The sequence below is a fragment of the Rattus norvegicus genome, chromosome 4, assembly GCF_036323735.1.
Source record: "Rattus norvegicus strain BN/NHsdMcwi chromosome 4, GRCr8, whole genome shotgun sequence".
NCBI classification, from domain to species: Eukaryota; Metazoa; Chordata; class Mammalia; order Rodentia; family Muridae; genus Rattus; species Rattus norvegicus.
In genome coordinates, this window is record NC_086022.1 from 102,881,055 (window position 1) to 102,906,112 (window position 25,058).

A 25,058-nucleotide genomic window follows, 5' to 3' on the forward strand; every position below is an offset into this window, starting at 1 on the left:
ACTATCCTCAACAACAAAAGGACTTCCGGGGGAATCACTATCCCTGAAATCAAGCAGTATTACAGAGCAATAGTGATAAAACCTGCAAGTTACTGCTACAGAGACAGACAGATAGACCAGTGGAGTAGAATTGAAGACCCCAAAATGAACACACACAAACACACACACCTATGGTCACTTGACTTTTGACAAAGAGCCAAAACCATCCAATGAAAAAAGATAGCATTTTCAGCAAATGGTGCTGGTTCAACTGCAGGTCAGCATGTAGAAGAATGCAAATGGATCCATCCTCATAACCCTGTACAAATTGTAAGTTAAAGTATATCAAGGACCTCCACATCAAACCAGATACACTCAAACTAATAGAAGAAAAAGTGGGGAAGAATCTCCAACACATGGGCACTGGAGAAAATTTCCTGAACAAAACACCAACGGCTTATGCTCTAAGAACAAGAATTGACAAATGGGATCTGATGAAACTGCAAAGCTTCTGTAAGGCAAAGGACACTGTGGTTAGGACAAAACGGCAACCAACAGATTGGGAAAAGATCTTTACCAATCCTACAACAGATAGAGGCCTTATATCCAAAATATACAAAGAACTCCAGAAGTTAGAATGCAGGGAGACAAATAAACCTATTAAAAATGGGGTTCATAGCTAAACAAAGAATTCACACCTGAGGAATGCTGAATGGCTGAAAAGTACCTAAAGAAATGTTCAACATCTTTAGTCATAAGGGAAATGCAAATCGAAAGAACACTGAGATTTCACCTCACACCAGTGAGAATGGCTAAAGTCAAAAACTCATGTGACAGCAGATGCTGGCGAGGATGTGGAGAAAGAGGAACACTCCTCCATTGTTGGTGGGATTGCACACTGGTTCAACCATTCTGGAAATCAGTCCGGCGGTTCCTCAGAAAATTGGACATTGAACTACCTGAGGACCCAGCTATACCTCTCTTGGGCTTATACCCAAAAGATGCCCCAACATATAACAAAGACACATGCTCCACTATGTTCATAGCAGCCTTATTTATAATAGCCAGAAGCTAGAAAGAACCCAGATGCCCTTCATCAGAGGAATGGATACAGAAAATGTGTTACATCTACACAATGGAATATTACTCAGCTATCAAAAACAATGACTTTATGAAATTCATAGGCAAATGGATGGAACTGAATAATATCATCCTGAGTGAGGTAACCCAATCACAGAAAAACACACATATTATGTACTCATTGATAAGTGGATATTAGCCCAAATGCTCGAATTACCCTAGATGCACAGAACACATGAAACTCAAGAAGGAAGATCAAATGTGAATGCTTCACTTCTTCTTTAAAAAGGGAACAAGAATACCATTGGGAGGGAATCGGGAGGCAAAGTTTAGAACAGAGGCAGAAGGAACACCCATTCAGAGCCTGCTCCACATGTTGCCCATACATATACAGCCACCCAATCTAGGTAAGATGGATGAAGCAAAGAAGAACAGCGTTACAGGAACTGGATGTATATCTCTCCTGAGAGACACAGCCAGAATACTGCAAATACATAGGGGAATGCCAGCAGCAAACCACTGAACTGAGAACGGGACCCATATTGAAGGAATCAGAGAAAGGACTGAAAAGCTTGAAGGGGCTGGAGACCCCATATGAACAGCAATGCCACCAACCAGAGCTTCGAGGGATTAAGCTACTACCCAAAGACTATACATGGACTGACCCTGGGCTCCAACTTCATAAGTAACAATGAATAACCTAATAACAGCACCAGTGGAAGGGGAAGCCCTTGGTCCTGCCAAGACTGAACCCCCAGTGAATGTGATTGTTGGGGGGAGGTCGGTAATGAGGGGAGGATTGGGAAGGGAACACCCATAGAGAATGGGACAGGGAGGGTTTAGAGGGATGTTGGCCTGAAACCGGGAAAGGGAATAACATTCGAAATGTAAATAAGAAATACCCAAGTTAATAGAGATAAAAAAGAAAAGAAAAAAAAAGGATTTTTAAAAATAGCTTTAGAAGTATATAACATTTAAACACCAGCCTTTTTTACTAGAATATGAACACAGACCTCTGTGTGGATTTACGTGGCTAAAATCTCATAGCTGAACAATTTCCCTTAGCATAAATATAGACATTTTCCTAGACATGCAAAAATTCTAAAATCCACAAATTGAAGAGAAATCACTCATCTTTAGGAGCAATTCCATTTCTGAATCTAGAATTGTCAATTAAGAAATTCAAGGATGAGGCATCAAAGAATCACAAATAAAATTTGATTTGGAGAAGACATGTGTTGGTCATACTTGAATCGTTTACATATCAAAATAATTACCATAGCATACTGACTTACTTAATATAGGCATCCTTGAATTAGGCTAATATAAACAATAATGAAAATGTCATAAAGTATGAAAGATTTTAACATAAATCTTTGTCATATAAAGGGAGAAAGTAACTCCTCAGCAGAAAATGTTGGCAGTTAGTTTCATTTTTTTATTAATAATTTTATTTTTCTTGGATATTTTATGTATTTACATTTCACATATTATCCTCTTTCCCCCCTGTCCCATATCCCATCCCCCAGTTCTTTGATGATGCTCCCACTCCCACTGACACACCCCAACTTCAACTCCCTGGCATTATCCTACATGGGGGAAATGAGCCTTCACAGGATCAAGTGCTTTTTGTCCCATTGATGCTGTACAATGCCATCCTCTGCCACATATGTGTCTGGACTCATGGGTCCCTCCATGTGTACTCATTGGTTGACGATTTATCCCCTGGGAGCTCTGATGGAGTTTGTTTGGTTGACATTGTGTTCTTACTATAGAGTTGTAAACTTCTTCTGCTCCTTCTATCTTTTCTCAAACTCCTCCACTGGGGTCCCCTTGCTCAGTCCAATGGTTAACTACAATGGCCCTCCTCTGTATCACTAGGGCTCTGGTGGAGCCTCTTAGGAGATATCCATATCTGGATCCTGACAACAAGCACTTCTTGCCACCAGCAACAGTGATTGGGTTTGTTGGCAGCATATGGAATAAATCCCCAGTAGGGCAGTCTCTGAATGACCTTTTTTTCAGTACCTACTCTACTCTTTGTCCCTGTATTTCCTCCCATGAGTATTTTTTTCTCCCTTATATGGCTGAGAAGCACCTAAAGAAATGTCCAACATCTTTAATCATCAGAGAAATGCAAAGCAATACAACCCTGAGAAACCAATCACACCAGTCAGAATGAATAAGATCAAAATCTCAGGTGACAATAAATGCTGGTGAGGATTTAGAGAAATATGAACACTCCTCCACAGTTGGTGGGGTGCAAGCTGGTAAACCACTCTGGAAATTTGTCTAGTGGTTCCTCAGAAAATTGGACATAGTACTCCTTGAAGACCCAGCTATATGACTCCTGGGCACACACCCAAAAGATCCTCCAACATATAACATGGCAGATAGTGTCTTAACCAATGACTACAGTGAACATTTCTAAGGGACTGGATCAACTGATATCATGTGCCTTACATGACATGACTGTTATTTTGTACACTCTGTGACTCAAAATCCATTTCAACTACTCTCTAAATAGATAGCATGTATCATACTAGGGCTGTGTGGTAGAACTCTAACTTCTAGCCAATATATTCTTTCTGCTGTCTTAGAATTTACAGTTTTGTGTCCAAAGTAAGGGAGATAGCAAGAATAAATTATATGTAATCTTCAAAAACACTATTATCTTCAATTTACCAAGGTATGCAGAGTATTACAGATAAAGGGAGACTGAGTTGACTTGGGCTAATAATTTCTTTATTCTGGCTCACTCTTTGTGTAGGATGAAATACACCTACATGCAACATATATATTGGGAACAATCAACCCACAGTTGATGAGGTACAGTTTTCTTCCCACAGCTCTGTTCTTAGAAATAATTACTCTGGAAATGAAATATATTCATGAAGGCTTAAGCCATAAGCTTTACCAATCCCCAACTCTCTCATAATTTAATATCCCATTAAATTTCATCTATGTTCTGCCACATGGTGGCTAACTTCTGCTCAGCTCTCTTGTATCTGTTCTTCCTCTTGCCCCAGGGAGATATGCCCCAAGTCCTATGCCTGGCTTAATACCAGAATCTTTTTGGCCTACTGAATATCACAATTTCAATTTTATCATTTCCTATGGCCTTATTTTTACCAACAGTTGATTTATACCTGTCAATAATAATATATTATACAAAATATTATTTTCTAAAAACATATGGTACAGGCAGATAGATCAGTGGAATAGAATTGAAGAACCAGAAATGAACCCACAAACCTATGGTCACTTGATTTTTGACAAAGGAGCCAAAACCACCCAATGAAAAAAAGACAGCATTTTCAACAAATGGTGCTCATTCAACTGCAGGTCAGCATGTAGAATTCAATTTGATCCATTCTTATCTCCATGTAAAAAGCTTAAGTTCAAGTGGATCAAGGACCTTCACATCAAACCAGATACACTCAAACTAATCGAAGAAAAAGTGGGGAAGAGTCTCAAACACATGGGCACTGGGGAAAATTTCCTGTACAATACACCAATGGCTTATGCTCTAAGATCAAGAATAGAAAAATGGGACCTCATAAAACTGCAAAGCTTCTGTAAGGCAAAAGACACTGTCATTAGGACAAAACATCAACCAACAGATTGGGAAGAGATCTTTACCAGCCCTATATCTGATAGAGGGCTAATACCCAAAATATACAAAGAAATCAAGAAGTTAGACTGCAGGGAGACAAATAACCCTATTAAAAAATAGAGTACAGTGCTAAACAAAATATTCTAAGCAGAGGATTATCGAATGACCAAAAAGCACCTAAAGAAATGTTCAACATCCTTAGTCATCAGGGAAATGTAAATCAAAACAACCCTGAGATTCTACCTCACAACAGTCAGAATGGCTAAGAATGGTTAAAAAACTCAGGTGACAGCAGCTGCTGGCAAGGATGTGAAGAAAGAGGAACACTCCTCCATTGTTGGTGGATTGCAAACTGGTACAACCACTCTGGAAATCAGTCTGGAGATTCCTCAGAAAATTGGACATTCCACTACCTGAGGACCCAGCTATACCTCTCTTGAGCATATACCCAAAAGATGCTCCAATATAAAACAAAGACACGGGAAGTCCCACACCCGCGGATCCCAGCCCACAGCAGCTCTCTCCTCCCAAACCCCATGGGAGAGAGACCTCACCGCCTGGTCAGGTGGGCACTCCTGAGCCTGCAGAGCGGAAGAGACCACCAACACTGCCCACCCCTGCCCACATCCCTGGCCCAAGAGGAAACTGTATAAGGCCTCTGGGTTCCCGTAGGGGAGGGCCCAGGAGCGGCAGGACCCCTGCACCTGAGACACCGCCAGAACCTGAAGGAAACAGACCAGATAAACAGTTCTCTGCACCCAAATCCCATGGGAGGGAGAGCTAAACCTTCAGAGAGGCAGACAAGCCTGGGAAACCAGAAGAGACTGCTCTCTGCACACACATCTCGGACGCCAGAGGAAAAAGCCAAAGACCATCTGGAACCCTGGTGCACTGAAGCTCCCGGAAGGGGCGGCACAGGTCTTCCCGGTTGCTGCCGCAACGGAGAGGACTTAGGCAGTACCCCACGAGCAAACTTGAGCCTCTGGACCACAGTTAGGACCAACTTTTCTGCTGCAAGTGACCTGCCTGGTGAACTCCAGACAGAGGCCCACAGGAACAGCTGAAGACCTGTAGATAGGAAAAACTACATGCCCGAAAGCAGAACACTCTGTCCCCATAACTGGCTGAAAGAAAACAGGAAAACAGGTCTACAGCACTTCTGACACACAGGCTTATAGGACAGTCTAGCCACTGTCAGAAATAGCAGAACAAAGTAACACTAGAGATAATCTGATGGCCAGAGGCAAGCCCAGGAACCCAAGCAACAGAAACCAAGACTACATGGCATCATCAGAGCCCAATTCTCCCACCAAAATAAACATGGAATATCCAAACACACCAGAAAAGCAAGATCTAGTTTCAAAATCATATTTGATCATGATGCTGGAGGACTTCAAGAAAGACGTGAAGAACTCCCTTAGAGAACAAGTAGAAGCCTACAAAGAGGAATCGCAAAAATGCCTGAAAGAATTCCAGGAAAACATAAATAAACAAGTAGAAACCCATAGAGAGGAGACGCAAAATTCCCTGAAAAAATTCCAGGAAAACACAATCAAACAGTTGAAGGAATTAAAAATGGAAATAGAAGCAATCAAGAAAGAACACATGGAAACAACCCTGGATATAGAAAATCAAAAGAAGAGACAAGGAGCTGTAGATACAAGCTTCACCAACAGAATACAAGAGATGGAACAGAGAATCTCGGGAGCAGAAGATTCCATAGAAATCATTGACTCAACTGTCAAAGATAATGTAAAGCAGAAAAAGCTACTGGTCCAAAACATACAAGAAATCCAGGACTCAATGAGAAGATCAAACCTAAGGATAATAGGTATAGAAGAGAGTGAAGACTCCCAGCTAAAAGGACCAGTAAATATCTTCAACAAAATCATAGAAGAAAACTTCCCTAACCTAAAAAAGGAGATACCCATAGGCATACAAGAAGCCTACAGAACTCCAAATAGATTGGACCAGAAAACAAACACCTCCCGTCACATAATAGTCAAAACACCAAACGCACAAAATAAAGAAAGAATATTAAAAGCAGTAAGGGAAAAAGGTCAAGTAACATATAAAGGCAGACCTATCAGAATCACACCAGACTTTTCGCCAGAAACTATGAAGGCCAGAAGGTCCTGGACAGATGTTATACAGACCCTAAGAGAAAACAAATGCCAGCCCAGGTTAATGTATCCTGCAAAACTCTCAATTAACATAGATGGAGAAACCAAGATATTCCATGACAAAACCAAATTTACACAATATATTTCTGCAAATCCAGCACTACAAAGGATGATAAAGGGTAAAGCCCAACATAAGGAGGCAAGCTATACCCTAGAAGAAGCAAGAAACTAATCGTCTTGGCAACAAAACAAAGAGAAGAAAAGCACACAAACATAACCTCACATTCAAATATGAATATAACAGGAAGCAATAATCACTATTCCTTAATATCTCTAAACATCAATGGCCTCAACCCCCCAATAAAAAGAAATAGATTAACAAACTGGATACGCAATGAGGACCCTGCATTCTGCTGCCTACAGGAAGCACACCTCAAAGACAAAGACAGACACTACCTCAGAGTGAAAGGCTGGAAAACAACTTTCCAAGCAAATGGTCAGAAGAAGCAAGCTGGAGTAGCCATTCTAATATCAAATAAAATCAATTTTCAATTAAAAGTCATCAAAAAAGATAAGGAAGGACACTTCATATTCATCAAAGGAAAAATCCACCAAGATGAACTTTCAATCCTAAATATCTATGCCCCAAATACAAGGGCACCTACATACGTAAAAGAAACCTTACTAAAGCTCAAAACACACATTGCACCTCACACAATAATAGTGGGAGATTTCAACACCCCACTCTCATCAATGGACAGATCATGGAAACAGAAATTAAACAGAGACGTAGACAGACTAAGAGAAGTCATGAGCCACATGGACTTAACGGATATTTATAGAACATTCTATCCTAAAGCAAAAGGATATACCTTCTTCTCAGCTCATGGTACTTTCTCCAAAATTGACCATATAATTGGTCAAAAAACGGGCCTCAACAGGTACAGAAAGATAGAAATAATCCCATGCGTGCTATCAGACCACCACGGCCTAAAACTGGTCTTCAATAACAATAAGGGAAGAATGCCCACATATACATGGAAATTGAACAATGCTCTACTCAATGATAACCTGGTCAAGGAAGAAATAAAGAAAGAAATTAAAAACTTTTTAGAATTTAATGAAAATGAAGATACAACATACTCAAACTTATGGGACACAATGAAAGCTGTGCTAAGAGGAAAACTCATAGCGCTGAGTGCCTGCAGAAAGAAACAGGAAAGAGCATATGTCAGCAGCTTGACAGCACACCTAAAAGCTCTAGAACAAAAAGAAGCAAATACACCCAGGAGGAGTAGAAGGCAGGAAATAATCAAACTCACAGCTGAAATCAACCAAGTAGAAACAAAAAGGACCATAGAAAGAATCAACAGAACCAAAAGTTGGTTCTTTGAGAAAATCAACAAGATAGATAAACCCTTAGCCAGACTAACGAGAGGACACAGAGAGTGTGTCCAAATTAACAAAATCAGAAATGAAAAGGGAGACATAACTACAGATTCGGAGGAAATTAAAAAAATCATCAGATTTTACTATAAAAGCCTATATTCAACAAAACTTGAAAATCTTCAGGAAATGGACAATTTCCTAGACAGATACCAGGTATCGAAGTTAAATCAGGAACAGATAAACCAGTTAAACAACCCCATAACTCCTAAGGAAATAGAAGCAGTCATTAAAGGTCTCCCAACCAAAAAGAGCCCAGGTCCAGACGGGTTTAGTGCAGAATTCTATCAAACCTTCATAGAAGACCTCATACCAATATTATCCAAACTATTCCACAAAATTGAAACAGATGGAGCCCTACCGAATTCCTTCTACGAAGCCACAATTACTCTTATACCTAAACCACACAAAGACACAACAAAGAAAGAGAACTTCAGACCAATTTCCCTTATGAATATCGACGCAAAAATACTCAATAAAATTCTGGCAAACCGAATTCAAGAGCACATCAAAACAATTATCCACCATGATCAAGTAGGCTTCATCCCAGGCATGCAGGGATGGTTTAATATACGGAAAACCATCAACGTGATCCATTATATAAACAAACTGAAAGAACAGAACCACATGATCATTTCATTAGATGCTGAGAAAGCATTTGACAAAATTCAACACCCCTTCATGATAAAAGTCCTGGAAAGAATAGGAATTCAAGGCCCATACCTAAACATAGTAAAAGCCATATACAGCAAACCAGTTGCTAACATTAAACTAAATGGAGAGAAACTTGAAGCAATCCCACTAAAATCAGGGACTAGACAAGGCTGCCCACTCTCTCCCTACTTATTCAATATAGTTCTTGAAGTTCTAGCCAGAGCAATCAGACAACAAAAGGAGATCAAAGGGATACAGATCGGAAAAGAAGAGGTCAAAATATCACTATTTGCAGATGACATGATAGTATATTTAAGTGATCCCAAAAGTTCCACCAGAGAACTACTAAAGCTGATAAACAACTTCAGCAAAGTGGCTGGGTATAAAATTAACTCAAATAAATCAGTTGCCTTCCTCTATACAAAAGAGAAACAAGCCGAGAAAGAAATTAGGGAAACGACACCCTTCATAATAGACCCAAATAATATAAAGTACCTCGGTGTGACTTTAACCAAGCAAGTAAAAGATCTGTACAATAAGAACTTCAAGACACTGAGGAAAGAAATTGAAGAAGACCTCAGAAGATGGAAAGATCTCCCATGCTCATGGATTGGCAGGATTAATATAGTAAAAATGGCCATTTTACCAAAAGCAATCTACAGATTCAATGCAATCCCCATCAAAATACCAATCCAATTCTTCAAAGAGTTAGACAGAACAATTTGCAGATTCATCTGGAATAACAAAAAACCCAGGATAGCTAAAGCTATCCTCAACAATAAAAGGACTTCAGGGGGAATCACTATCCCTGAACTCAAGCAGTATTACAGAGCAATAGTGATAAAAACTGCATGGTATTGGTACAGAGACAGACAGATAGACCAATGGAATAGAATTGAAGACCCAGAAATGAACCCACACACCTATGGTCACTTGATTTTTGACAAAGGAGCCAAAACCATCCAATGGAAAAAAGATAGCATTTTCAGCAAATGGTGCTGGTTCAACTGGAGGGCAACATGTAGAACAATGCAGATTGATCCATGCTTATCACCCTGTACAAAGCTTAAGTCCAAGTGGATCAAGGACCTCCACATCAAACCAGACACACTCAAACTAATAGAAGAAAAACTAGGGAAGCATCTGGAACACATGGGCACTGGAAAAAATTTCCTGAACAAAACACCAATCAATGGCTTATGCTCTAAGATCAAGAATCGACAAATGGGATCTCATAAAACTGCAAAGCTTCTGTAAGGCAAAGGACACTGTGGTTAGGACAAAACGGCAACCAACAGATTGGGAAAAGATCTTTACCAATCCTACAACAGATAGAGGCCTTATATCCAAAATATACAAAGAACTCAAGACGTTAGACCGCAGGGAAACAAATAACCCTATTAAAAATGGGGTTCAGAGCTAAACAAAGAATTCACAGCTGAGGAATGCCGAATGGCTGAGAAACACCTAAAGAAATGTTCAACATCTTTAGTCATAAGGGAAATGCAAATCAAAACAACCCTGAGATTTCACCTCACACCAGTGAGAATGGCTAAGATCAAAAACTCAGGTGACAGCAGATGCTGGCGAGTATGTGGAGAAAGAGGAACACTCCTCCATTGTTGGTGGGATTGCAGACTGGTAAAACCATTCTGGAAATCAGTCTGGAGGTTCCTCAGAAAATTGGACATTGAACTGCCTGAGGATCCAGCTATACCTCTCTTGGGCATATACCCAAAAGATGCCTCAACATATAAAAGAGACACGTGCTCCACTATGTTCATCGCAGCCTTATTTATAATAGCCAGAAAATGGAAAGAACCCAGATGCCCTTCAACAGAGGAATGGATACAGAAAATGTGGTACATCTACACAATGGAATATTACTCAGCTATCAAAAACAACGAGTTTATGAAATTCGTAGGCAAATGGTTGGAACTGGAAAATATCATCCTGAGTGAGCTAACCCAATCACAGAAAGACATACATGGTATGCACTCATTGATAAGTGGCTATTAGCCCAAATGCTTGAATTACCCTAGATCCCTAGAACAAACGAAACTCAAGACGGATGATCAAAATGTGAATGCTTCACTCCTTCTTTAAATGAGGAAAAAGAATACCCTTGGCAGGGAAGGGAGAGGCAAAGATTAAAACAGAGACTGAAGGAACACCCATTCAGAGCCTGCCCCACATGTGGCCCATACATATACAGCCACCCAATTAGACAAGATGGATGAAGCAAAGAAGTGCAGACCGACAGGAGCCGGATGTAGATCGCTCCTGAGAGACACAGCCAGAATACAGCAAATATAGAGGCGAATGCCAGCAGCAAACCACTGAACTGAGAATAGGTCCCCTATTGAAGGAATCAGAGAAAGAACTGGAAGAGCTTGAAGGGGCTCGAGACCCCAAAAGTACAACAATGCCAAGCAACCAGAGCTTCCAGGGACTAAGCCACTACCTAAAGACTATACATGGACTGACCCTGGACTCTGACCCCATAGGTAGCAATGAATATCCTAGTAAGAGCACCAGTGGAAGGGGAAGCCCTGGGTCCTGCTAAGACTGAACCCCCAGTGAACTAGTCTATGGGGGGAGGGCGGCAATGGGGGGAGGGTTGGGAGGGGAACACCCATAAGGAAGGGGAGGGGGGAGGGGGATGTTTGCCTGGAAACCGGGAAAGGGAATAACACTCGAAATGTATATAAGAAATACTCAAGTTAATAAAAAAAAAAAAAAAAAACGTGTAATGCTGATTATCTATTGTGTGTTTTCATTGGTGTCCCATAGGAAGAAGCAATTAGTGGGAAATACATAATAAAATGTGAAAGATTGAATTGAGCCTTGAATAAATGACCCCAATGAGAAATATACTGTTATAATATTTTATTCCTGAGAATATGATTTTCCCAATTTTTGAAAGTATAAACGTCAGATCTGAAAAGTGTGCCTTATCTTGATAGTGCAGATGATTGCGGATATTAGATTCTTTTCTGGTTTCCATTGTCAGATACAAAGCCTTCAATTTTAGTGAATTCTAGAATAATTAAGCTATGTGGAAAGTAGATTCCTCAAATTACTGGTTATGAGGGAACTTTAAAGTAGTTAGTATTATCAACAAACAATGTTCTTCATAAAGTCACACAGTGAACAAAAGAGGAAAATGGCATGAATATGTATAAATCTTTAAAGCTGTCCTATTATCTTAATATAGGAATACCTCACTACTCAAGAAATGAACACTCCTAAATGAAATTTCTAATGAGCTTCACAGTTTGTAAATGCTGTTGTAGATTTCTGGAAAAATGTTGATCAATTATCTATTATTTTCTTACATGTTTTTCTATAGAACTGCTCAATAATAGAAGTTCATGAGTGACAATAGACTAATACAATGCGGACAATTAAGGGCAGGCATATTACTTTGTCTAAGGCAAATGGAAGCTCTAGACCTCAAATCTCGATTACTAGGAAAGGTCTCAGAACAAAGGACTGGCATTTGTTTAACATGTTTGTCTTACTGGTCTTTTGCCTGTTTATTATGTTTTATATTCCAGTGTTTTTATGCTTTGTATGGTATTTGTGTGTGTGTGTGTGTGTGTGTGTGTGTATGTGTGTGTGTGTGTGTGTGCACGCGCGCATGTTGTGTATACCTGTGTTTATTGTTACTTTTTTCATTTTCTTGTTTATTTTTTGTTTTCTTTTGAAAGAGAAAGAGAGAGAAAAACAGGACGTAGAGTTGAGAGAGGAAAGAGAAGAGAGGGTCCTGAAATGAAGTTTTTGAGGGAAAAAAATCATGATCAGAATATGTTGTATAAAAATTATTTTTTCAATTAAAATTTATGAGACATTATTAATATGTTGTCATGTACAGATTAATAATTTGTTTAACTACAGTGTCAAATGCTTTCAAGCTAATGTTCCTTCTTGGTAACCCACAATATTTTTAGGTATTTGGTCTTACTGACCTTTTACCTGTATATTATGGTCTCTGTTATTGTGGTTTGGGGTTTTGCATGTATACATATTATTTGTATTTCTCTCATCTTTTATTGTTGATGTTTTCATACTTGTCTCTTTGTTTTCCAAAGAGACTGCAAATGAAAATTAGTCAGAGCTGAGAGGATGTAGAAGTAAGAAGGATCTGGGAAAACTAGGAAAATAGAAATTGTGATCACAATATATTTAAAATAAATTTCTGAATTAAAAATAAAAAGAGGTCCAAAATTACTTGTTCTATGAACATTTTGCTGCATCTAACTATAGTCAGTGCATACTTTCAAGGCTAAAACATGGCTAGTTAGGAATAATGCCACCCTAGGATTTCAAAATTCTAAATTTCAGAATTCAAAATTTCAAAACAGTTACTCAGCGTCTTTCATTGGATCATACCAAAACTTAATCACACTTTTGGTTTGAAATAGAATTCAAGTCCAGGCACAGTAGGATAGGAAATCGCAATTTATCACACACACACACACACACACACACACACACACACACACACACACACACAAACGTGCATATTTGCCAGGTCCCAACCACCTGTTTCCTCAATTTCACAGGTACACAGGCATAGTGACATATTCATATATACTAACATATATATATATATATATATATACAAGCATATATACACAAATAAAACATTTATACATACACATATATAAACATATTCATATATAAATATGTATATATATATATACATATTATATTGATAGAACAGAGCCCCAACAGGCATATTTATTTTTTTCTCAGCTTTTTTATATCTTCATAGACAAAAGTCTTTTATAAAATTCTCTCAAAAATAAAATGTTACACAAAAGGGGAGTTACAGAGGATGTTGATAGTAAGTGCAAAGCCATGTATTATAAGGTCAACATAAGTTCAAAGCAAGTGCTTCATATGAACTTGCTTTATTTTAATGCACAACTATGGCCTCATCCTAAAAACATACATAGCATGCACTCATTGATAAGTGGATATTAGCCCAAATGCTCGTATTACCCTAGATGATTACATGAAACTCAAGAAGGATGACCAAAAATGTGGATGCTTCACTTAAAAGGGGAATAAGAATATACTTGGGAGGGGATAGGGAGGCAAGGTTTAGAACAGAGGCTTAAGGAACCCCCATTCAGAGCCTGCCCCACATGTGGCCCATATATATATATATATATATATATATATATATATATATATATATATATATATATCCACCACACTAGATAAGATGGATGAAACAAAGAAGTGCAGGCTGACAGGAAACGGATGTAGATCTCTCCTGAGAGGCACAGCTAGAATACTGAAAATACATTGGCGAATGCCAGCAGCAAACCACTGAACTGAGAATAGGACCCCCGTTGAAGGAATCAGAGAAAGAACTGGAAGAGCTTGAAGGGCTCGAGACCCCATATGAAGAACAATGCCAAACAACCAGAGCTTCCAGGGACTAAGCCACTACCCAAAGACTATACATGGACTGACCCTGGGCTCCTACCTCATAGGTAGCAATGAATAGCCAAGTAAGAGCACCAGTGGAAGGGGAAGCCCTTGGTCATGACAAGACTGAATCACCAGTGAATGTGATTGTTGGGGGGGGTGGTAATGGGGGGAGGATGGGGAGGGGAACACCCATATAGAATGGGAGGAGATGGGGTTAAGGGGATGTTGGCATGGAAACCAGGAAAGGGAATAACATTTGAAATGTAAATAAGAAATACCCCAATTTAATAAAGGTGGAAAAAAAGAATGAATATTTTTTTCTTGATCACAAATCTGTCCCAGACCTATTTCTCTTCTTAGTGCAAGTCACAAAAGCTCAGTGTATTCCTTATTATGCAGCCTTAACCTACAATACTTAGGAGGGAGGACATTTGTCTTAGTTAGGGTTTATCTGCTGTGAACCAACAATATGACCAAGGCAAGTCTTATAATTAACATCATTTATTCAGGGTTGCCTTACAGGTTCAGAGGTTCAGTCCAGTATAATCAAAGCAGGAATATGGCAGCATATAGGCAAGCATGGTAAAGGAGAGTTCTACATTTTCATATGAAGGCTGCTGGAAGAATACTAAGTTTCAGACAGCTCAGAGGAGGGTCTTAAAGCCCATACCACAGTGACACACCTACTCCAAGGCCACACCTACTTCAACAAGTTCACACCTAAAAATAGTGTCATTCCCTTGGCCAACCATGTACAAACCAACAGATTCCATACCTGGACCCCATAGGCTGATTCAAATATAAGTCTATGGGGTCCAAACCTAAACAGAGCCAAATGCAGGTACATTTTGTGAAACTTCAAAAGTCCCCATAGTCTCAACGCTATTAAAAGTACAAAGTTCAAAATCTCTTCTAAGATTCCTCCAATCACTTAAATGTAATCCCAAAAGGAAGACAGGAAACCAGCTGGGAAAACTGCAGTCTTCAGATCTCCAACTCCTTTTTTAATCTGTATTGACTATAAGAAACTTCTTCCTCCTAGGCTGTTTCCAGTCCCTGCTAGCAGCTTTCCTGAGAAGATAGACTGTGGCTCTGGCATCTTGAATATATTTGGTCTTCAAGGCAATGTCAATGTTATAGCTTTGTTTTTTAATGTCTAGGATCCACTCATAATCTAAATGGCTTGGGCACGTTTTTCAGCTCTGCCATCATCTGTAGCACTGTAAGCTCAGTTTGTTCCATTCCATTGCTGCAGCTGTTCTTGGTGATCATCCCCTGGTACTGGCATCTCCAATGCTCTAGGGTCTTCCACAGCATCTAGGTTTCACCTAGCCTCTCATAGACTCTCTTAATGGTTCCAAGCCTCAATCCCTTTTCATGAACACTTCAAGCCATCAAAACCAGTACAACCTAGGTGACTCTTACACATTACCAAGTAAAGCTGCAGTACAAGGTACAAACTTGCCTATCTCTAGAACACAGCTTCATCGTGCTCTCAGAAAACACTTCCCAGAAGTATTCACCTGAGTGATGCTTATCTCTTCTTAATTTCCACTAATATCTTAGCTACAGCTAATTATCCTCAATTTTTCCAGTAGATTCTTCTATTATGGACTCTAAAGAAAGAGCCACGTGGCCAAAGCTGTTGAGTTCTGCTGCATGCTGGGGTTGAACATGGCACCCTTGTTGTATTACATTATCACCAGGATTCTGTTTTCCATGCCCTTTGCTACCTGAGCTTGGATGCCCTGGAACTTGCTCTGTAGACAGACTATGAACTCAGAGATTTGCATGCTTGTCCTCTAAGCGATGGAATTAAAGGTTTGGTCTGTCCATCAGGCCTGGATTTAAGGTTTTGTTTGTTTGTTTTTGTTTGTTTATTGGTTTCGGGGTTTTTTATGTGAAATTCTTACACATCTTTATTAGCTTTACATTTTAATGGGGTATTCTTTGTTCAGGATTGAGGTCACTGGCTGTGTCCAATGTCCAGGAAGAGGAATTTCTTTTCTTTTTTTTCTTTTTTCTCTTTCTTTCTTTCTTTCTTTCTTTCTTTCTTTCTTTCTTTCTTTCTTTCTTTCTTTCTTTCTTTCTTTTTATTAACTTGAGTATTTCTTAATTACATTTCGAATGTTATTCCCTTTCCCGGATTCCGGGTCCACATCCCCCTAACCCCTCCCCCTCCCCTTCTATATTGTAGTTCCCCTCCCCACCCTCCCCCCATTGCCGCCCTCCCCCCAACAATCACGTTCATTGGGGAATTTCTAAGTGTTTATAACACAGACAAATTTGGGCCACCTGTTTATATGATGCCTGCCCTGCAGATATATATATATATATATAATTTTTAAACTTCAGATTTGATTCCCCTCCCAGACTACCCTGTGCCCCAACAGTTCCACATCCCATACCTCCCTTCAACCCAGTGTCTCCACAAGTATGTCCCCCATCCTACCCAACCCACCTGATCTCTAAACTTCATGGGGCCTCCAGTCGCTTGAGGTTGCATCTTCTCTGATAGAACCCACACCCAAGTGTCCTCTACTGTACATGTGTTGGAGGAGTCATCTCAGCTAGTGTATGCTTCCTGGTTTGTGATCCAGTGTCTGAGAGATCTTGGGTGTCCAGGTTAATTGAGAGTGCTGGTCCTCCTACATGGTTGCCCTCCTCCTCATCTTCCTCTAGCTTTTCCCTAATTCAAGCAGAGGTGTTAACAGGGTTTATTGGTTGAGTGCACATATCTGCATCCAACACTTTCAGCTGCTTGTTAGATCTTTCTTGGGAGAGTCATGATAGCCCCCTTTTTGTCAGCACCCCATACCTTCAGTAATAGTGTAGGGCTTGGGCTCTCCCCTTGAGCTGGATCCCACTTTGTACCTGTCACAGGTCCTTGTTTTCCTCAGGCTTTTCTCCATTTTCAACCCTGTAGTTCTTTCAGAGAGGAATAATTATAGTTCAGAGTTTTGACTGTGGGATAGCAACTTCATCCCTCACTTGAGGCCCTGTATTTATGCTGGAAGTAGGTTCAATAAATCCCCTCTCCCCATTGTAGGATCTTTCACCTAAGGTGCCCCCTTTGAGATCTGAGAGTCCCTAACTTCTCAGGTCTCTGGTACATTCTAGTGGGACTTCCTAACAGCCTTACTCTGGAGGTTGCCTGTTTTTATTCTTTCTGCTTGCCCTCAGGGCTTCAGTCCTTTGTTTCCACCCAATACCAAATAGTGTTCCCCTCTCAGGCTATCCCCATCCCCTTTCTGTACCCTGTTCCTCCTTTCCATACCCCTTGTAGTTGCTTTCTTCTCCCTCCCAAGTGGGACCCAAGTGGCCCCACTTGGACCTTTCAGCCTGCTGAGCCTTTTGATTTCTGTGGACCATATCTTGGTTATTCTGTACTTTTTTATTTATTTTTTTTTTGCCTAATAACAACTTACTAGTTAGAAAATATCGTGAATGTCCTTTTCTGTCGGAGATACCTCACTCAGGATGTTTTCTAGTTCCCCATTTCCTTAAGAGATATCGGCCTGTTTGGAAAATTTACCTGCTCCTGATTTAAATTTAGTATGTGGTATCTGTGGAGAAAAACATCCATTTAATCTAGATTTTCCAGTTTGGTTGAGTATATGCATTGTAATAAGATCTGATGATTTTTGAATTTCCACCATTTCCATTGTTATCTCTTCCTTTTCATTTCTGATTTTCTTAATATGGATATGGCCTCTGGCCTTTTAATTAGTTTGGCTTGTGATTTATCTATCTTCTTGATTCTTTTGGTTTTGTTGATTTTTTGTATTGTTCTCTTTGTTTGTCTTTGGTTGATTTCATCCCTGACTTTGACTATTTCCTCTCTTCTACTCCTCTTGGGCAAGTTTGCTTCTTTTTGCTCTAGAACTCTCAGGTGTGCCATTAAGCTGCTAGCATAAGATGTCTCCATTATTACCAGGGCATTTAATGCTATGAATTTTCGACTTAGCACTAATTTCATTGAGTTCTGTAAGTTATGATGTGTCATCATTTTCATTAAATTCCAGAAAGTCTTTAATTTCTTTCTTTATTTCATCCCTGACCAAATTATCATTGAGTACAGCATTGTTCAGCTTCCATGGGTATGTGTGCTTTCTGTCATTTATGATGTTATTAAAGACCAGCCTTAGTCCGTAGTGATTGGATAGGATGCATGGGATTAATTAAATCTTCTTGTATTGGTTGAGTGTTGTTTTGTGACCAATTATATGGTTGATCTCAGAGAAATTACCATTAGGTGTGGAAAAGAATGTGTAATTTTTTTTTGTTTTAGGGGGAAATGTTCTTTATATATTTGTTAAATCCATTTGATTAATAATCTATAATAGTTTCACTGTGTCTCTGTTTAGTTTCTGTTCAATGGCCTGTCCATTGGAGAAAGTGGGCTGTAGAAGTCTGCCACTATTATTGTGTTGTGCTCAATGTGTGTTTTGAGCTTTAGTAAAGTTTCTTTTACTAATGTGGATGCCTTTGACTTTGGGGCAGAGATGTTCAGAATTAAGACTTTCCCCTGGTGGATTTTTCCTTTGATGAATATAAAGTGTCCTTCTTCATCACCCTTGATACTTTTTGATTGAAAGTCTATTTTCTTGGATATTAGGCTTGCAACTCCAGGTTCTTTCTCTGAACCTTTAGTTTGAAGACCATTTTCCATCCTTTTACTCCGAAATAGTGTCTGCCTATGTATTGTGGTGCATTTTTTGTATGCAGCAAATTGCTGGATCTTGTTTGCATATCCATTCTATTAGCTTATGTCTTTCTATAGGTGAGTGAGTCCATGAATATTGAGATATTAAAGACACATGACTCTTGGTTCCTGCTATATTTGTTTTTGTAGGTAGCTTCATGTGCTTTTGGTTTTCTCCTTTTGGCTTTGTTGTGGGATGCCTAATATCTTTTGTTTGGTATAGGTATCTTCCTTTTATTGGAATTTTTCTTCTAATATCCTCTGTAGGGATGGATTGGTGGATAGATACAATGTGAATTTGTTTTTTCCTGGAATGTTTTGCTTTCTCCATCTATGTTGGTCGAGAGTTTTGCTTGGTTTAGTATTCTAACCTCTCATTTGTGTTCTCTCAGTCTGCATGACCTCTGACCAGGCCCTTCTGTCTTTCAGAGTCTCTGCTGAGAAGTCTGGTGTAATTCTGATATGTCTCCCTTTTTATGTTACTTGGTCTTTTTCCCTAGCAGCTTTTAACAATTCTTCTTTGTTCTGTCCATTTATGTTTTGACTATTATGTAATGAGAGCGTTTTGTTTTCTGGTCCCATTAACTTGCTGTTCTCTAGGCTTCTGTACATTGATAGTCATCTCTTTCTTTAGGTTGGGGAAGTTTTCTTCTGTGATTTTTTGAAGACATTTTCTGTTACTTTGAGCTGGGAATCATTATTCTCCTCTATCTCAATTTTGTTAGATTTGGTCTTTTCATTGTGTCCTGAAGTTCCTGAAGGTTTTGGGTTAAGAGTTTATTATGTTTTGAATTTTCCTTATCATTTGTGTCAATCTCTTCTAAGTCATCGTCTGTACCTGGGATTCCTGCTTCCAACTCTTTCATTCTGTTTGTGATTCTTACAACTGTAATTCCTGAAGTTTTCCCTAGGTTTTTTAATTTTCAAGGTTACCTCCATTTGTGATTTATTTATTGTTTTCACTTCCAATTTTAGGTCTTAGGCTATTTAATTTAATTCCTTCACCTATTTGATTGTGTTTTCCTGTATTTCTTTAAAGGACTTATTTGTTTCCACTTTAAGAACTTTTTCCTGTTTAGCTGTGTTTTCCTGTATTTCTTTCAGGGAGTTATTTATATCCTCCTTAAAGGACTCTATTATCTCCATGGGATGGGATTTTAGGTCAGCTCCATTATTTTCAGGTGTGTTGTTGTATCCAGGATTTGCAATGGTGGGAGAACTGGGTTCTAATGTCCTTGTATATTGGCTTCTGTTGCTTATAATCTTGGGCTTGCCTCTCTACATCTGTTTATCCCAGGTGTTTGCTGGTCTGGTTGACTCCAGAGTCTGCTTCTTTTGTTCCTGAGTTGCAACAGCTCTCCTCATAGGCTGTGGCCCTGGCTGTAGCAGACCTCCTGTGGGTTCTTCCATCTGGAGGGTACTCAGAGGGACAGAGAAGTTGCTGATTTGTTGCTCTGGCTGCAGCAGACCTCCTGGGAGGTCTTCAGACCTTTGGGTATTCACAGGAGCAATCATAGTGTTTTTCTGTGTGAAGCTGTTCTCTAGGGAAAGGAGGGGGTGTTAATGGACTGTAGTTTATGTTCTTGTGCACAGCCACACTCCAGGGAGACTTTCAGTCTTTTGGGTCAGTTGCCCTACATCCCACAGAACCCTGGGAGGTCTTCAGACTGTGGTGTGTACTGCCCAATTTCCCTGTATAATATTGAAGGAAAATTCATAAAATCCTTGAAAACTGGATGCAAAAACATGTCAAAACCATCATTCACTAGGATAAAGTAGGCTGCATCCCATGGATGCAAGTTTGTTTCACCAAAAGATAATCCATTAACTTGATACACCATATAAACAAACTCAAAGAAAGAAATCACATGATCATATCCTTAGGTGCAGAAAAAGCATTTAACAAAATAACACACCCTTTCAAGTTAAATGTATTGAAGTACCAGGAATTCAAGGTCCATACAAAAACATAATAAAAGCAATATACTACAAACCAACAGCCAGTATCAAATTAAATGGTGAGATATTTGGAGCAATCCCACTCAAATTGGAGACAATACAAGGATACCCACTCTCCCATATATATTCAATATCAGAAGAGAAGAACATAACCTGCTATTGGGTGGGAGAAAAGGACTGAAGGCCTCTGGGCCAGCAGAAAGAATGGAAACAGGCAACCTCTGGAGGTAGGTGGTTGATGGTACCCTTCAGAATATACCAAAGACCTGAAAGATGAGAGAATCTGAGGACTCAAATATGAAGGGAGAGGGGGCTAGACAAAATTCCTACAGTGGGGAGAGGGAACTTTTAGAGACCATCTCTAGCAGAAAAACAGGAAATCAAGTGAGAGATGTGGTTGCTATCCCACAGTCAAAGTTCTGACCCCTAATTGTTCCTCTCTGAAAGAAGTGCAGAGATGGAACTTGAGAAGAGCCTGAGGAAAGAAAGGTCCAGAAATAGGCCCAATGTGGAACACAGCTCACCAGGAGGCCTGAAAGTCTGACACTATTACTGAGACAATGGAGTGCTCACTAAAGGGTCCTATTATGACTGCTCTCCAAAAGACCCCAGAACCTGCAGCTGAAAGAGTCAGATACAGATATTAGCACCCAACTAATGGATAGAAGGTGTTGACCCCTGTGGTTGAATTAGGAAAAAGCTGGAAGAAGTTGATGGTCACCCTGTAAGAGGACTGGCAGCCTCAATTAACCTGGGCCCCCAAGTTCTCTGACACTGGACCACAACCAGGTAGCATATACCAGATGATATGAGGCCCCCAACATGCATACAGCAGAGTAGTCCTTGGTCTGTATTCAATCAGAGATGATGAAACTAACTCTCAAGAGACTGGAGGCACTAGCAAGTTTAGGGGTCTGGTTGGGTGAGGAATTTGGGAGAGATGGGGAAAAGTCAGAGGGAAGACTGGGAGGGGAATAAAATCTGGAGAGTAAAAAAATAAATAAAATTTAAAAATAAGTAATAAATTTTAAGTAAATACATAAAAAATTAATAAATATAAGTAAATGAAAGAAAAGAAGGGAAAATTGTGGATTATGTAAATAGTGGAGGAGTAGCTTCACCTCAAAACTCAACCTGTCCCAGCATTTGCAACTATCCCATAATACAATAAAGATACACTTATTTTTCTACTAAATTAAATATATAGTCTTGAGGGTTTGAGTAGTATTGTGTTTTGAATAACTCCAGTTTCAGGTTCAGTGTGTGCTTTCCTTGATACTCTCCCATTTAGGACAGAGTCAGAAGTGCAATGAAGATCACAAGTTATTTTAATTGTTGATTATTATATTATTTGCACTACCCATGCATTTTTTTTGTATGAAATTGAACTGCAGGAAAAAAAAACTAAGGAGTAATTTTTCTTCATTTCATTGGAAAACGATCAAAGGTTTCCTAAATTGTATGTCTCCTGCTTTTCCATATTCTTGTGACTTAGACCCCTGCTTTGTCATCACCATCCTGGAATGATAACCTTCCCTCGGCTATTGATCTGGTTCCCTATCCAGTCAGAAGGAATCAAATATACTACACTGCCCAGTCCTGGCTCTATGTTTAGTTCACTTGTGGATTTGGTTCTATGAACCAATCTACAATGCATATACTATGCCATTTCAGAAATCCCTGAAACAAAGGTTTAAAATTACATTCCTCCGGTCAGGAATAGAAAATCCAATCTTTAATGCAGTCACTTGCAATCATTTGTTATACTTGAAGAGACAAGAAATGTTTATTCTTATTTGTATTCTGCTTATCAAAAATCATAAGTAGATATATACATCTCATATCTGTCACTCCCAGTTTTCTCTCTGGCTTTCTGTTTCTCCTATTTGTAGAAGAAAACTTAAGTTATTAACTACTACATAAGGTCCATTCATGACTGTCTGCTACCATGATTCCCACCATGTTAATCCTGGACTAATCCTCTGAAATTAAGAAATCCCCAATTAAATTCTTTTTCAGTACATTGCCTTGGCTGTGATGTCTTACCACAGCAATAGAAAAGTACGTCATTAAATATCTAATAAGTAAGCTATGATCCATTGGCACAGAGAAGCAAGCCATAGAGGAAGAAACTAGATTAGGTAACATAGATATCCCAGGGAGGGTAACATAGGATAGAAATTATATTTGATCCTTAAATTATCTTCCCAAGCTCTAACACCTATGTGGCTAATAGCACAAGTGATATCTACATTATCTGACCATAAACATGCCAGACACTTCCTACATCTTAAGACAGTACAAGTAACCTATCTCTAAAACTGAGCTTCACATAAGAAATAGCGTGGACCCTGAGTTGAGTTTCTATGTAATAACACTTCTTTGTAGTGTTCCATCAGGGAGTAGTATTACATCAGGAAACATTTTTCCAAAAATATACTATGTTTAAATTTGTTGGAAATATAGTTAATGAGATCAAACTACCTAAATCAGGTCCAGGTTTAAGAAATCAATTTAAATGTGCTTTCTTCCTTGCCTCTATGCAGTTTGCTTACCTGCCTCAACACTGGCACAAATTTTTTCACTCAAAGGCAGGAGGAGTAGCTTAAAAAGAATCCTTGAATTGGAGTTATCAGAAGCTAGACATCAAGTGAATGTTGGGACATGAATCCAGATCCTCTAAAAGAAAAGTCAATGTTCATAATCTTTAACTATTTTCCCAGAATACTTCTTCCTCAGTATATTAATCCTATAAATAGATAATTTTTCCTACCAAAATAACTCAAGGTCTCTCTCTTCCTCCTTCCCTCATTCCTTTCCCTCCTCTCCCTACCTCCCCTACCACCTTCCCTTCCCCTGTGTGTATGTGTGTGTGTGCATGCATGTGTGTGTGTGTGTGTGTGTGTGTGTGTGTTTGTACAATATTGTTAAAGCTGCTAATGCGAATATTCTGCTACACAGAAACAACTATTTTTAGTGTTTTTATTTTCCTTTTTTAAATAAGTAATGTAAACCATTCCATTATTTTCATAATAGACACGGGGAAAAACAAGAATTTAGGACATAGAACAATTTCTCTGACTCCTATGTAAAAAGATTACATTGACGTTTATCCCTGGCAAAGAAAAACACTCACAGCAGCTGAGCAGCTGGAGTCATCATGAGGATCAGCTGGGGCACCCTGTACTCTCACTTCTGCTTCCCTGCATGGTTTATGTCATGGCTTGAATCACTGTGGGAGGAAACTTGGAACCCTGTAGACAGAAATAATCCCCTTCATCTTCAGGTTGCATGCCGCTGATCTTGAGAGAATACTGTGTGCCAGATCCACTGCCACTGAACCGTGATGGGACCCCATCTTGCAACCTATTTGCAGCATAGATCAGGAGCTGAGGAGATTTCCCTGACTTCTGCTGATACCACGCTAAATTACTGTAAATGTCCTCACTTGCTCGACATTCGATGGAGATAGTTTCTCCCAGAGATGCAGACAGGGAAGCTGGAGACTGTGTCATCTGGATGTCGCATATGCCATCTAAGATTTGAAAATTGAAAACAAATGCACAGGATTAACTCTGTTGCAAGAGGATTTTCACTGAGAACAAGCGGCATTGATTACAGGAAGCTGAATAGATTTTCAGTGCTGTTTTCCTTACCTGTTATCCACAGCAGCAACAACCCCAGGAGCTGAGTGGGCACACCCATGTCTGTGTGTGATCTCTATGAGGCTGATTCCAACACAGGGTGTGACCTGATTATGAAGAAGTCCTCATGTAAGTGCTTTGGATATATGCAAATCAGCAAAGGGTAGGCAGAGCTGCAGGGTTCATTAGGTCAGTACTCATTATAGACCTGTGGCTCTCTTAATTCTCCAGTTAAGACACAGTACAGGTTTATATGTAGAGATAGTGCTCTTGTTTGAACAACAAACAAGGGCCAAAGATTATGAGTAAAACATTATTTGATTTTTATCATGTTCTGTTCAGAGTTGCCATGTGTTTTCCTCCATGTCCAGGTTTTTCATATGTCGTACTGTTCTAGGCAGTAC

General features: G+C 39.4%; 1 gene segment (V, D, J or C); it reads right to left on the bottom strand.

Annotated features, from left to right (window-relative positions):
* Nucleotides 1–24,075: 24,075 nt before the first annotated feature.
* On the bottom strand, nucleotides 24,076–24,715 carry LOC134486790 (immunoglobulin kappa chain variable 12-41-like). The segment is given in 2 exon segments: nucleotides 24,076–24,545; nucleotides 24,667–24,715. Coding segments are annotated over 2 exon segments (372 nt in total).
* Between the last annotated feature and the right edge of the window lie 343 nt (nucleotides 24,716–25,058).